This window comes from Triturus cristatus, chromosome 7 (genome assembly GCF_964204655.1).
Source record: "Triturus cristatus chromosome 7, aTriCri1.1, whole genome shotgun sequence".
Taxonomy (NCBI): Eukaryota; Metazoa; Chordata; class Amphibia; order Caudata; family Salamandridae; genus Triturus; species Triturus cristatus.
This window is the reverse complement of record NC_140590.1, coordinates 1,854,840,207-1,854,854,652: the sequence shown is the minus strand read 5'-3', so window position 1 is coordinate 1,854,854,652 and position 14,446 is coordinate 1,854,840,207. Positions and strand designations below refer to the sequence as shown.

The window sequence follows — 14,446 nt, the reverse complement described above, 5'->3', positions numbered from 1 at the left end:
AGTGCTGCGGTAAAGTGGTGAGTTCTGTGCTATAATGCAACAGTGGCAGTAACGTGATAGTGTAGGAGCGGGGAGTGCTGCGGTACAGTGGTGAGTTCTGTGCTACAGTGCAACAGTGTCAGTAACGTGATAGTGTAGGAGCGGTGAGTGCTGCGGTACAGTGGCGAGTTCTGTGCTATAATGCAACAGTGGCAGTAACGTTATAGTGTAGGAGCGGGGAGTGCTGCGGTACAGTGGCGAGTTCTGTGCTATAATGCAACAGTGGCAGTAACGTGATAGTGTAGGAACGGTGAGTGCTGCGGTACAGTGGCGAGTTCTGTGCTATAATGGAACAGTGGCAGTAAAGTGATAGTGTAGGAGCGGTAAGTGCTGCGGTACAGTGGTGAGTTTTGTGCTATAATACAACAGTGGCAGTAACGTGATAGTGTAGGAGAGGTGAGTGCTGCGGTACAGTGGTGAGTTTTGTGCTATAATGGAACAGTGGCAGTAAAGTGATAGTGTAGGAGCGGTAAGTGCTGCGGTACAGTGGTGAGTTCTCTGGTAGAGGGCAGCAGCGGCAGTGCAGTTGCATGGTGCAGGAGCGGTCGTTGCTGTGGTACCGGGCAGCAGGGGTGAGTTCTGTGGTTCAGTGCAACAGTGGCAGTGCTGTGGCACGGTGCAGGAGCTGTCAGTGCTGTGGCACAGTGCAGCAGCGGTCATTCCTGTGGTGCCGGGCAGCATGGGTGAGTTCAGTGCTTCAGTGCAGCAGTGGCAGTATTGTGGCAGTGTAGGAGCTTTAAGTGCTGTGGTACTGTGCAGCAGTGGTCAATGCTGTGGGACAGTACAGCAGTGGCAGTAACGTGACAGTGCAGGAACGGTCGTCGCTGTGGACCAGTGCAGCAGTAGTGAGTTCTGTGGTATAGTGCAGCAGTGGCAGTGCAGTTGCATGGTGCAGGAGCGGTCATTGCTGTGGTGCCGGGCAGCAGGGTGAGTTCTGTGGTTCAGTGCAGCAGTGGCAGTGCTGTGGCACGGTGCAGGAGCTGTCAGTGCTGTGGCACAGTGCAGCAGTGGTTAGTTCTGTGGTACAGTGCAGCAGTGGCAGTAATGTGGCAGTGTAGGAGCTTTAAGTGCTGTGGTACTGTGCAGCAGTGGTCAATGCTGTGGGACAGTACAGCAGTGGCAGTAACGTGACAGTGCAGGAACGGTCAGCGCTGTTGACCAGTGCAGCAGTGGTGAGTTATGTGCTATAATGCAACAGTGGCAGTAAAGTGATAGTGTAGGAGCGGTGAGTGCTGCGGTACAGTGGTGAGTTTTGTGCTATAATACAACAGTCAGCACTCTGGAGCAGTGCAGTAGTGGTGAGTTCTGTGGTACAGTGCAGCAGTGGCAGTAATGTGACAGTGTAGGAGTGGGCAGCGCTGTGGTGCAGGGCAGCAGTGGTGAGTTCTCTGATCGAGGGCAGCAGCGGCAGTGCAGTTGCATGGTGCAGGAGCGGTCATTGCTGTGGTGCCGGGCAGCAGGGTGAGTTCTGTGGTTCAGTGCAGCAGTGGCAGTGCTGTGGCACGGTGCAGGAGCTGTCAGTGCTGTGGCACAGTGCAGCAGTGGTTAGTTCTGTGGTACAGTGCAGCAGTGGCAGTAATGTGGCAGTGTAGGAGCTTTAAGTGCTGTGGTACTGTGCAGCAGTGGTCAATGCTGTGGGACAGTACAGCAGTGGCAGTAACGTGACAGTGCAGGAACGGTCAGCGCTGTTGACCAGTGCAGCAGTGGTGAGTTATGTGCTATAATGCAACAGTGGCAGTAAAGTGATAGTGTAGGAGCGGTGAGTGCTGCGTTACAGTGGTGAGTTCTGTGCTATAATGGAACAGTGGCAGTAAAGTGATAGTGTAGGAGCGGTGAGTGCTGCGGTACAGTGGTGAGTTTTGTGCTATAATACAACAGTCAGCACTCTGGAGCAGTGCAGTAGTGGTGAGTTCTGTGGTACAGTGCAGCAGTGGCAGTAATGTGACAGTGTAGGAGTGGGCAGCGCTGTGGTGCAGGGCAGCAGTGGTGAGTTCTCTGATCGAGGGCAGCGGCGGCGGCAGTGCAGTTGCATGGTGCAGGAGCGGTCGTTGCTGTGGTGCCGGGCAGCAGGGGTGAGTTCTGTGGTTCAGTGCGGCAGTGCTGTGTCGCGGTGCAGGAGCTGTCAGTGCTGTGGTACTGTGCAGCAGCGGTTAATTCTCTGGTACAGTGCAGCAGTGGCAGTAACGTGACAGTGCAGGAACCGTCAGCGCTGTGGACCAGTGCAGCAGTGGTGAGTTCTTTGGTATAGTGCAGCAGTGGCAGTGCTGTGGCACGGTGCAGGAGCTGTCAGTGCTGGGGTGCCGGGCAGCAGGGGTGAGTTCTGTGGTTCAGTGTGGCAGTGCTGTGGCACGGTGCAGCAGTGGCAGTGCTGTGGCACAGTTTAGGAGCGGTCATTGCTGTGGTGCCGGGCAGCAGGGTGAGTTCTGTGGTTCAGTGCAGCAGTGGCATTGCTGTGGCACGGTGCAGGAGCTGTCAGTGCTGTGGCACAGTGCAGCAGTGGTTAGTTCTGTGGTACAGTGCAGCAGTGGCAGTAATGTGGCAGTGTAGGAGCTTTAAGTGCTGTGGTACTGTGCAGCAGTGGTCAATGCTGTGGGACAGTACAGCAGTGGCAGTAACGTGACAGTGCAGGAACGGTCAGCGCTGTTGACCAGTGCAGCAGTGGTGAGTTATGTGCTATAATGCAACAGTGGCAGTAAAGTGATAGTGTAGGAGCGGTGAGTGATGCGTTACAGTGGTGAGTTCTGTGCTATAATGGAACAGTGGCAGTAAAGTGATAGTGTAGGAGCGGTGAGTGCTGCGGTACAGTGGTGAGTTTTGTGCTATAATACAACAGTCAGCACTCTGGAGCAGTGCAGTAGTGGTGAGTTCTGTGGTACAGTGCAGCAGTGGCAGTAATGTGACAGTGTAGGAGTGGGCAGCGCTGTGGTGCAGGGCAGCAGTGGTGAGTTCTCTGATCGAGGGCAGCGGCGGCGGCAGTGCAGTTGCATGGTGCAGGAGCGGTCGTTGCTGTGGTGCCGGGCAGCAGGGGTGAGTTCTGTGGTTCAGTGCGGCAGTGCTGTGTCGCGGTGCAGGAGCTGTCAGTGCTGTGGTACTGTGCAGCAGCGGTTAATTCTCTGGTACAGTGCAGCAGTGGCAGTAACGTGACAGTGCAGGAACCGTCAGCGCTGTGGACCAGTGCAGCAGTGGTGAGTTCTTTGGTATAGTGCAGCAGTGGCAGTGCTGTGGCACGGTGCAGGAGCTGTCAGTGCTGGGGTGCCGGGCAGCAGGGGTGAGTTCTGTGGTTCAGTGTGGCAGTGCTGTGGCACGGTGCAGCAGTGGCAGTGCTGTGGCACAGTGCAGGAGCGGTCATTCCTGTGGTGCCGGGCAGCAGGGGTGAGTTCTGTGGTTCAGTGTGGCAGTGCTGTGGCACGGTGCAGCAGTGGCAGTGCTGTGGCACAGTGCAGGAGCGGTCATTCCTGTGGTGCCGGGCAGCAGGGGTGAGTTCTCTGGTTCAGCGCGGCAGTGGCAGTAACGTGAGAGTGCAGGAACCGTCAGCGCTGTGGCACGGTGCCTCAGTGAACTGTGCCCTCTGGGCCCCCGCAGCATTAAGGTCCTGTCCCCTCTCACAACAATTGTGAGTTTGGGAACTGAACTCCAACTCACTACAATGTACAAACTTGATTTGCCCCCAGGTCTCACTGAGGACGTGACTGACGCCCCACAGCGTCAGCAGGGGGGCCTGAGGGCAGCCCCGCAGCCCCCCTGGCTGTGAAGGGGGGCGTGGGGCCGGGGAGGGCCAGTGCTGACACCCAATGCTCCCCGCCCACCCCGCACCCTCCTACCTTGTCCGCCCGGCTCCAGGACATGTCCTCCGCGGCTCCGCACCCCCCGTGAGAAAAGAGAGTCCGGGTTCAACCGCACCGAGGCCCGGCGCCGTTCATGGGCCCAGGCCGCGCCGCTGCCGCCTCCTGGCCGGAAACAAAGACAAATAAACTTAGGAGCGCGGCCCTCTGACCATGCCCAGAGCGCGAGAGGCTGCGAGCGGGGCATGCTCGGAGGGCGCGGCGCACGGAGCATGCGCGAAGAGGAGACGCCCTCTGCGCAGAGGCGTCCCGGACTGCGCACAGAGGAGACGCGCTCTGCGCAGAGGCACCCGGACTGCGCACGGAGCATGCGCGCAGAGGAGACGGCCTTTGCGCAGAGGCTCCTAACCTGCGCACAGAGCATGCGCGCAGAGGCTGCCCGACTGTGTACAGAGCATGCGCGAAGAGGAGACGCACTCTGCGTAGGGGCACCCGGACTGCGCAAAGAGCATCCGCAGAGAGGAGACGCTCCCTGCTGCTCACAGAGCATGCGCAGAGAGGAGACGTGCTTTGCGCAGAGGCATCTAGGGCTGCGCACGGAGCATGTGCGGAGAGGAGACGCCCTCTGCGCAGAGGCATCCGGACGAGAGGCATTCCGCACTGCGCGCCGAGCATGCGCGGAGAGGAGACGTACTCTGCGCAAAGGCAGTGGGACTGCGCACGGAGATCAGACTCCATTTGCGCAGAGGCATGGAAGAGGCGCAGCGGTGTCTGCGTATGGAGCATGCCCGGAGAGGAGATGGCACTCTGCGCAGAACGATAGGTAGCCCAGAAAGATGCGCATCGGTGTCTCTGCCCGGAGAGGAGAAGATGGCACTCTGCGCAGAGACCATGCCATCCCATAAAGATGCGCAGCGGTGTCTGCGCACGGAGCATGCCTGGAGTGGAGAAGCGACACTATGTGCGCAGGAGCGCAGTGACATCTCAGACGCCCCTGGTCCTGATGAGGGAGAATAAAGTCCAGATGCTGCGGAGTTGGGCACTCTGCGCACAAAGTACGTCGGGAACGGACCTGTGCGCAGGGATGGTGTGACGCCTCATAGAGAGACACCTGCTCAGAGGTGTCTGCGCCCGGAGCATGCCGCAGAGCAGATACGCACGCTGAACAGGGATGCTAAGACATGACAGAGAGACAGATACTCGGAGGTGTTTGAGCACCCAGCATGGCCGGAACGGAGAGATTTCTTAGAGATTGTGCTTTTACTAAACGGGTCATCGAAATATTCGGGGTGACCAAGATCCGCCATACAATGTTTAACATATTTGATCCAGGGAATATAAAGCATCCTTTGTAATTAAGACAGACATGTAGCACGTCCGGATTTAAAACCAGCAGAGTTGGTTGACCACATCTTATGTCATAAGCAGAATCGGTTGAATCTTAATTAGGTCTCATATGTATGGCAACCCAAGTTCCACACGACAGATATAAGTAGCAGTACTGTTTGGGACCACTAATAAATATCTCAGGAAAACGTTCCTGATTCACTGTAAAGGTTGAGGGGCGGCGTAGCCCCAAATGCCGGCTCCATACATGGCAGTTGAGACACATTTTGCTTTATAGATCTTTATTAGTTGCGCAATTGGTCGTTTGCCTAATTTTCTAGCAAAATACAACAATGCTGCCGTTGCTTTGGCAAATACCAATTTTCTGGATAAGATAGCATGTGACCAGGAGCCCTTTTTTTCAAAGAGAATCCCCAAATATGAAAAGCAATTGATGAATTCAACCTTCTTATTATTGATGAAGATATCTTGACATTTTACACTATTTCCACATTTCATGAAGTATGTTTTAGTAGTGTTTACATGGAACATAAAGGCTGAGAAACTGGAAATGACTCTTTGCAACCCTAGTTGTGTAAGGGACATTAAAACAGCATTATCCGCGTACAACAATGCTGGAATTGGACGATTACCAATATATGGGAAATCCTGTCATTCACTGGTTTGAACTGTGACATGTCAAAGAGAGAAAGATGCTCAGAGCCGCCGAGAAGAGATGGCCGCTCTGTGCGAAGGGGACACTGTGACATGTCAAAGAGAGAAAGATGCTCAGAGCCGCCGAGAAGAGATGGCCGCTCTGTGCGCAGGGGACGCTGTGACATTTCAGAGGGGGAAAGATGCTAATAGCTGCAGAGAAGAGATGCACGCTGTGACGTGTCAGAGAGAGAAGGATGCTCATAGCCGCCGAGAAGAGATGCGCGCTCTGTGCGCAGGGGACGCTGTGACGTGTCAGAGAGAGAAAGATGCTCATAGCCGCCAAGAAGAGATGCGCGCTCAGTGCGCAGGGCACGTGCCAGAGAAAGATGCTCAGAGCCGCCCAAGAAGAGATGTGTGCTCTGTTTGCAGGGGACGCTGTGACGTATTAGAGAGAGAAAGATGGTCATAGCCGCCCGAGTAGAGGTGCGCGCTCTGTGCACATGGGACGCTGTGATGTGTCAGAGAGAGAAAGATGCTCATAGCCGCTTGAGTAGCAATGCGCGCTCTGTGCGCAGGGGGCACTGTGACATGTCAGAGAGAAAAAGATGCTCAGAGCCGCCTAAGGGGAGAAACCCACTCTGTGCGCAGAGATGCTGCTGAGACATCTCTGAGAATAAAAAAAAATGGATAACTTTGCAACAAGAATTTTCAATTCTATTAGGGACACAGAGGCGAGGATTATGCTCCCAACCAGCAGCCAATAAAAACATCAGAAAAGTTATATGGAACTGGATAAAAACAGAAATTGTCCAGAAGAAGCATGACATTCCGTCCGGAATGGCAGAAACTCCGATAGTCATCAAGGTAGATGTGACCAAACTGTTTGAACATAGAATCAGCAGACCAATCAGCAACACAAAGAATATCCTCCAATCTGAAGCCTAATACAAAAGCTAAGGAAGCCATACCCCCCTGGTTGAATGAGCACCATACATTGAAATATCGATACCAGCTTCCAATACGACCCATCTGACCCAACGGGCCAAAGTCATAGCAGACACTAATTTAAAAGGGTTTCGAAGAGATAACAGTTTATCAAAAGGATTTGTATGACAACTGAGAGTGCGATACTCATAAGTTTTTAAACATTTCACCACATAGTTTTTGATTATGAGGTAACGCTGGATAGTCAATCCATCGGACATGGTTTTAGTCCTGTTGAAGAATAATGAATGATACAACTTCAGAAGAAAATAACCTACCAGCTAAATCCAATGCTCGCACATCGGGACCTCTCCTATACGGAACGAGACATAGTAACATAGTCAACTCCACTGGAGCGTATCCAGCCGATAAGCTGATTGAAAGCTGTTTACCGACTAGCACTACCTACGGTATAGGTAAGTCACTCCTCTAGCAGGCCTTACAAACTCTAAGGCAGGGAGCGCTATATCTCAGGTGTGGGCTAAAGCTGTATGAGCAGATATGCCCTTAAAATATCCAGGTCTATTCCCTAATATTGTAAGTGCCAGGGAAGCCATAGAGTACATGGGTTGGAAACTAGACAACTCTAGTTCCACAGCACCATGATGGCTTCTCTGAACACAGGAGTGTTTGGTACCAAACAACTCCTCTCAATAAACCCACACTGATGCCAGTGTGAGATTTATTGAAATGTCCTCAGAGGTGCCCCTTGTGGTCACAAACTTGCTTTAGGCAGCCTGCCACCACCAGACATGTTTCTGGAACCCTGAGTCAAGAGCCCCCGCTCTCTGAGACCGGAAACAAGGACATCCTGGGCAAAGGTGTCACACCTCCTCACCCAGGAGGGGCACAGTTCTCGGAAGAAGAGGAGAGCTTCGAAGGCCTGCCACCTTTGTAACGTGACCCCCGGCCTCTGCTGCTAGCAGCAGAAGGCAGCCCCTGGTTCAAAACCCCACTGGGTGGGAGAACCGGTGGGAAAACTTAGTCAGAATAGGAGGTGCTCACAATCTTGAAGATGGTGGGACTTTTCCAATCAGGGCTAGGGCTATCCCCCCTCCCACAGGTGGGTGACATAATAGTGGGTGTAGACACCCCAGGTAAGAAACCCGTTGCTCGCTACCTGCTAATCCCCTGTAACACTCCTAAATCTAGTATTTAGGGGGCTCCCTATACCCTGAAACCAGTTTCTGCAAACCGAGGAAGTAGAAGAACATAGAAGACGCCATGCACAGAGGGCTATCACGTTCTGGCATAGGTAGGGTGGGAAAACACTGTAGCACACACTGTTGAATGTAAGGAGGAATGAAGTGTGCATGATATGGAACTACATCTCCCATAATGCAAGGGAGTACTTCGTAGTCCTACCTTTTTGTCTCACTACTTAATCACCACTCACACATAGCCCGGTGCTTGTCACCTGATATCCGTCGTCTTCCTCAGAAGGCTGCTGTACTTGCTGCTACAGCTTCTGCCTGGAGAAAAAAGCCCATGTCTTTTCTTTGCCTCAGCCGTTAATTCCTGGAAACAGAGAGAGACTGCCTCAAGCCTGTTTCTGTTCACCCGCGCTGGAGCGCATTTACACTCTCCCCTGTCTGCTGGCTTCAGTTTTGAACTCCTTGCTGGAGCGCATTTACGATCTATGATTAGGCTAAAAAAAATTCTGAAGTGTCTGGGTTAAATCATCGCGTTCCCCTGGGGCCAAGCCACATATTTGGAAACTCGCCTGGAGCACGATTACGAGCCGAGGTAGGCTCTGGAAGTCCTTCAAGAGCCGTTGAGAGGCTCTGAGCGTTTTGATTTTTATTTTATTTTCTTTCGGGTATGGTTTGCCACACACGCGCTGAACTGCGTGGAAACACTGGAAGCCTTCTCGTGAACCCTTGTGAAACGGATTGATCCAGAGGATTGCATGGTATAGCTAAGTACCTTAAGTGTTGCACTTTGAAAGATATTATGTATTGTCTTTTGCTACCCAAGGTACATTACGCTTGGAACCTGTCTCGAAGTCATGCATTAATTACTTTTCTTTATTTTTACATTTTTGTGGCTTTTTGTATGAGGACAAGTGCAGCGGTATTTACTGTAAGTCCATCACATATTATATAGATATATATCTTGTCGTTTCTTTGGGTGGTGACTTCATGTGTATTGTGTTGTGTCTCACTTACAGGGAACACTAAGCTATCGTAGGAGTGAAGGCTACAACTCCAGAATATTTCCCCATTGAGTGCAGCTGCACCTTTAGTGTTTTGTTTATCCCTTTTTTCCCTTTCCCCTACTGTGGTGTTGCCTATGGAATGGTTCTATAATACTTGCAGGTGATTCCATACAAGGGGAAAAGGTTAACTGGCATCTTCCATCGCTCCCGCTGTATCCGGCTTCCAAGGTTAGTGGACACCCATCTTATGCTGTAACAAGGACTGATGATGCCCCCTGACTTGGTTCCAGCCCTAATAGCCTGTCTGCAGCTTCAAAGACCCTGCGAACAGAACAGCGCCTGTCCTGCAGCCAGCAGCCTCCACAACCCCTAGGAGGACTGCCTGCCTTTGAAAAAGACCAGAACATCCGAAGACAGCAGCTCTGTCTACGAAAAATCAATACAAAAAACTTTGGTGACCCGCGATTCCTGACCACTCTGCACCCGACGTCTCCGGCCTGTGTCTAGGTGGCTGTAATGAATATGGCTGCTCACCATCAAGCCACACCCAAAACCCCAACACTCCCTTAAGACAGTGGTTAGACACAACACTCAATTAAGGCGAGGTAAATAAACCAATCCAAATGTATGGAATATAACACACATACATTTATTAATACAATGCTCAAAAAAGGTAAGCCAAATATATCAGTAAATGCAGATTCATTAGTATCAAACACTTTTAAATGAACAAGTAAAATAAAATGCAGGGACTCTCTTTTAGAATAAGGCTTGGGGTTTATTTCATAATGCTCTCTAAACAAAGGCTGTCTCAGATACCAAATGCACAAGATTCAAATATATGTAGCAAACTATAATCTAAATGCATGAATAATACTGATTAATGAACAAGCAGCAAATAACATGAGATATACTGGACGTCCTGCAAAAGATCAGAAAGATATATATATATATATATATATATATATATATATATATATATTATCTACTGGCGGTCGCCAGTAGATAGTTATAGTTAGGACCGTGTTTCCATAGGAAATCCGCAACATTCTATTTGGAATAACTTTGGCGCCGGTTGCCGAATCCTCGCAAAATTTTCAAAATAGGTGGGGCGCTCCGCTCCGCTCCTACCCTGAAAGTCTCGGGGTGATTCGTCAAGCGGGGGCCGAGAAAAAAGGGGGGTCCCAAAACGCGTTTTCCCCATGCATTTTTCCATAGGACCTTTAGTCGAAGGTACAGCCCGAACGGCTGAACAGAATTACTTGAAATTTGGCAGAGAGGTAGTCCTCAGGTCAGGGAAGTGCCTTTAGCAGGTCTGGTGTCAATCTGTTCAGTAGTTCCTGAGAAAATCAAAAGTAAAATCATATATATATGTGGGCGGAGCCTAACCACACATCTCATCCTGAGATCTGATTGGCTGTCAGCACTTCATCCAAGAAGTGTTGGCAGCTATCTTGGGACCAATATACATGATAGCACCTCATTAAAAAGCATTGCAGTTAATAGAAGGTTTTAAGACTTTAGTTACATTATAAATCATTTGTTGATGGTACCATACTCATTTTAGGAATTGTGGTATGTTCTAAGGTGATTTCACCATGTGAAAAAGCCTTCTGCTGGGATATCATGATTGAGAGAAAAATATTTTCTCATGCTTTTCCCACAGAGGTTTGGAAGGTGATCTATAAGCTAAACTGAGAGTTTATTTTCTGTAAATTCACATTATTTTTCTCAGTCATGTGAGAATGAAGTCTGTCATTCTCAGTAAAACATGGTAATCCAACAAGGGCAGAGACTGTCAGTTGATTCCTTTGTGTTCTACTGCAGCTTCCCAGAGTGTTCCAAAGAACAACTAGAGCGCTAACAGTCCTACTTATGATAAACGTATGGCACACCTGAAGCCATCTTGCTTGGATTAAAGTGGTAACTCTTAAAACATTTAATTTAAAAAGGAGCAAAATGAGGGGGTTCATTTTTCCATGAAAAGTATGATTAGTGCTGCAGAAAGAAAAATTAGAGTACATTTTGAGTGACTTCTCAAATCCTCTTCTATTTCATTAAAAAATTCTGACATGCAGACTGAAACATGCACTTTCAATACCAGCAGCAGTTTTCCCTGGTGAGCAGTAGCTTTACTACAGTGATCTAATGAGCAAAAAGAGTGCTAACATTCTGAATTTATTGCAAATGTGTGACACATCTGAATGCCTTCTTGATGGAATCAAAGTAAAAAACTGAAAGTATTTCCTACTGAGGAGACTGCAGTAAATGAGGAAATTAGGAAACTTCATAACAAATAAGTCTCCCAAGATGGCCACCAGAGACAAAAGAGCCCAAATGTAGCCCAAATATCACCCAGATGTAGCCCAAGTATAGCCCAATGACAGAATGTCCCAGAGTGTTCTTAAAAACAACTAGAGCGCTTACTGTCTTCATTATGACAAAAGTATGGCACACCTGAAGCCATCTTGATAGGAATAAACTGGTAACACTTAAAACATTTAATTTAAAAAGGAACACAATGAGGGGGTTCATTTTGCCATAGAAATTATGATTAATGCTGAAGAAAGAAAATGAGGGCACATTTTGAGTGACTTCTCAAATCCTCTTCTATTTCATTAAAAAATTCTGACATGCAGACTGAAACATGCACTTTTAATACCAGGAGCAGACTTCCATGGTGAACAGTAGTTTTACTACAGTGATCTAATGAGCAACTAGAGTGCTAACATTCAGCATTTATGGCAAATGTGTGACATATCTGAATACCTTCATGATGGAATCAAAGTAAAAAACTGAAAGCATTTCCTACTGAGGAGACTGCAGTACATGAGGAAATTAGGAAACTTCATAACAAATAAATCTCCCAAGATGGCCACCGGAGACAAAAGAGCCCAAATGTAGCCCAAAATCACCCAGATGTAGCCCAAATATAGCCCAATGACAGAAGTGTGCAAAACACTTATTATTTTGTGTTTTTGCAGTGTTATATAGTGCAGACTTGTCATGTATCGGAGTGCTTTACATGAGCATTGGTTACATCACACAAGAACAAATTCATTTTGGTTGTAGACATGGGGAGACTCAGTGATTTGACCAGAATCACAGAATGTCGAGCTGAAGCAGAAACTCCAACCTGGTTCCCCAGTTGCAAAGTCTGCAGTTCTGGAAGTAACACCACATCCTCTCCCCTAAGTGCAGCATTTAATCAAGTGGTCAACTGGATAAAAAAACATAAAGATAACAAATAATTTAAAAGTGCTTTGTCGCTATTTGAAAACTCAGAAAATATGTTCTTATTTTAGTCTTTTAGAGCACTAACCATAATTTTGATGCCTATAAGACCCTCTCATATATGTCATTTCTAAAGGAAATGCTCTAGGTATTACAGTTTTGATTACATCAAGATGATGTCAGGCGTTCCACACTTTTGTAATAAATATAGAATGTTAGCAATCTAGTTGTTCATTAGGATACTGTTGAGAGGCAGAGGCCAGGGGCACGGACTCTGAAAATTGAAGGCAGGTAGGAGGGTGCAAAGGCAACAATTTAACCACACTGAGCAGGCAGGGAGGGCCGTGGCAGCACAACAGACTATGGAGGGCAGTGGAAAGGGGGGCAGGGGCAACAAACCAACAATACAGGACTTGCAAGAGAGGCTGTGGCAATGTAATAGACCATTGTGGGCAGAAGGAAGAGGCAATGGTAGTACAACCATACATGCCAACAGACCCGATTCAGCCAGGAAACGTCCAATGTTGTGAAGCTCAAATGGGCTTTATTTGATCTGTCTCCTGTCTACAATCTCCTCTTTTTCAATGTAACTCAAAGGGGAAAATCAATACCCCAGTTTTTTTTCAAAATCTCCCTCTTACCAAGTTCAAAATGTTCGCAAGTATGGTACATTGGATCATGGAAGGAAATGGGATAGGGACATGGACTTGGATAACAGAGGACAGGAGGGACATGGAGAGGTGCACCAAACTGACCCTGCAGGGCAGGCATCAGGGTTTGCAGCAGCACAATACACCACACAGGGCATGCGGGACGGGAGTGCAGCACAACAATCCATAGAAAGCAAGAGGGAGGGGACAGGACCATGCACATGGACAACAGAGAACAGAGGGACAAGAGGCAATGGTAGCTAGCTGACCATAATGGACAGACAGGAGAGAAAGCTGCAGCATAACAGACCATAAACGGCAGGAGGGACGGATCAGGGGCATTACAATGGAACAGACAAGCCAGGAGGGAGGGAGTAGGGGTCTGCACATGTAAACAGAGGGCTGGGGGCAAGGGGGCAGGGCAGGAGCAGCAAGATAGCCATGGAGGTCAGGCAGGATGGGCACTAGAAGCAAGACACACCATGAAGAGCAATAGTGAGACTGTGATGGCATACACACAGGCCATGGAGGGAAGGTGGGAGGGGGTCGGGAGCAGCTAGCTGACCACACAGGGAAGGTGGGAGGGGCCATGGCAGCACAGAAGACCATGCATGGCAAGTGGGAGGGTTAGTGGCAGCACAATGGCTATGATGGGCAAGAAGGAGGGTGCAGGGGCATGCACAAAGGACGATGGAGGATAGAAGGGAGGGTCAGGACCTGTGCACAGACAAGAAAGTTCAGGGGAAGGGGCCTCACAACAGACCGCACGGGGCAGGCAGGAGGAGCAGTTGCAGCACAACAGACCAGGGAGGGCAGAAGGGTGTGGCAGTACAATGGACCATGTAGGACAGGAGGAAGAGGATAGGGGCAGGCATGTGGACAGGCAGGGTGGAGGTGGCAGGGACAGGTTACAGTCATCTGACAATGCTAGGCAGGTGGGAGGGGAGTGGCAGCTCAACAGAACACTCAGAGTAGATAGGAGTGGCAGGTCCATGGAACATGGTGGGCAAAAAGGATGGAGCAGGGGCATGCACAAAGACATCGGAGGGCAGAGGGAAGGAGAATAGGGGCAGCAAGCTAAGCACAGAGTTTAAGCAGGAGGTCAATGATGGGGCATAGAATTGGGCAATGGAGGGCAGGAGGAGTGGACTGGTACATCATACTAAATTGAGGGCAGTGGCAGCACATCAGACCATGCATGGCAGGAGGGAGGAGGCTAGTCCATGGATTCAGACAACAGAGGATAGGGAGGAGGTGGATGGGGCAGCAAGCTAACTGTTCAGAGAAGGTGGGTATTAGGAACTTTATTGTTTTTAAAACGTGTGTCTGTGCGAACTACTTAAAATATGAACAAGTATGCAGCATAATCTCACTTTTATTCAGGAAGAAGAGGACGTTTGTGACTGTGACTCCGGGCTCACTTGGCAGAAACACCCCCTGAGCCTCCACCCCCTATCGCAAAATGTAATGCCCGTGAAAAGGGTAGGTGAACACAGTGTTATATAGAACATAGTCCTGAGAGCACGATTGAAAATGAAAACTAGATATAGTGTATGGTATAAACTATGCACCAAAAAGTGTGATATAAGATGAACCGGGCGTGAAATATAATATGC

General features: G+C 49.4%; 1 protein-coding gene across 4 annotated transcripts in view; it reads right to left on the bottom strand.

Moving 5' to 3' along the window:
• Positions 1–4,079, bottom strand: part of LOC146813458 (uncharacterized) — a 315,417-nt gene extending 311,338 nt beyond the window's left edge. For 3 of the 4 annotated variants that reach the window (XM_085620214.1, XM_085620216.1, XM_085620217.1), the window contains exon 1: positions 3,861–4,077. In XM_085620214.1, coding sequence (XP_085476340.1) covers positions 3,861–3,884 — 24 coding nt within the window. In that variant the 5' untranslated portion in view covers positions 3,885–4,077. Of the gene's footprint in view, positions 1–3,860 lie in introns of all 4 variants that reach the window. The other variant, XM_085620215.1, reaches the window with a different exon arrangement.
• Between the last annotated feature and the right edge of the window lie 10,367 nt (positions 4,080–14,446).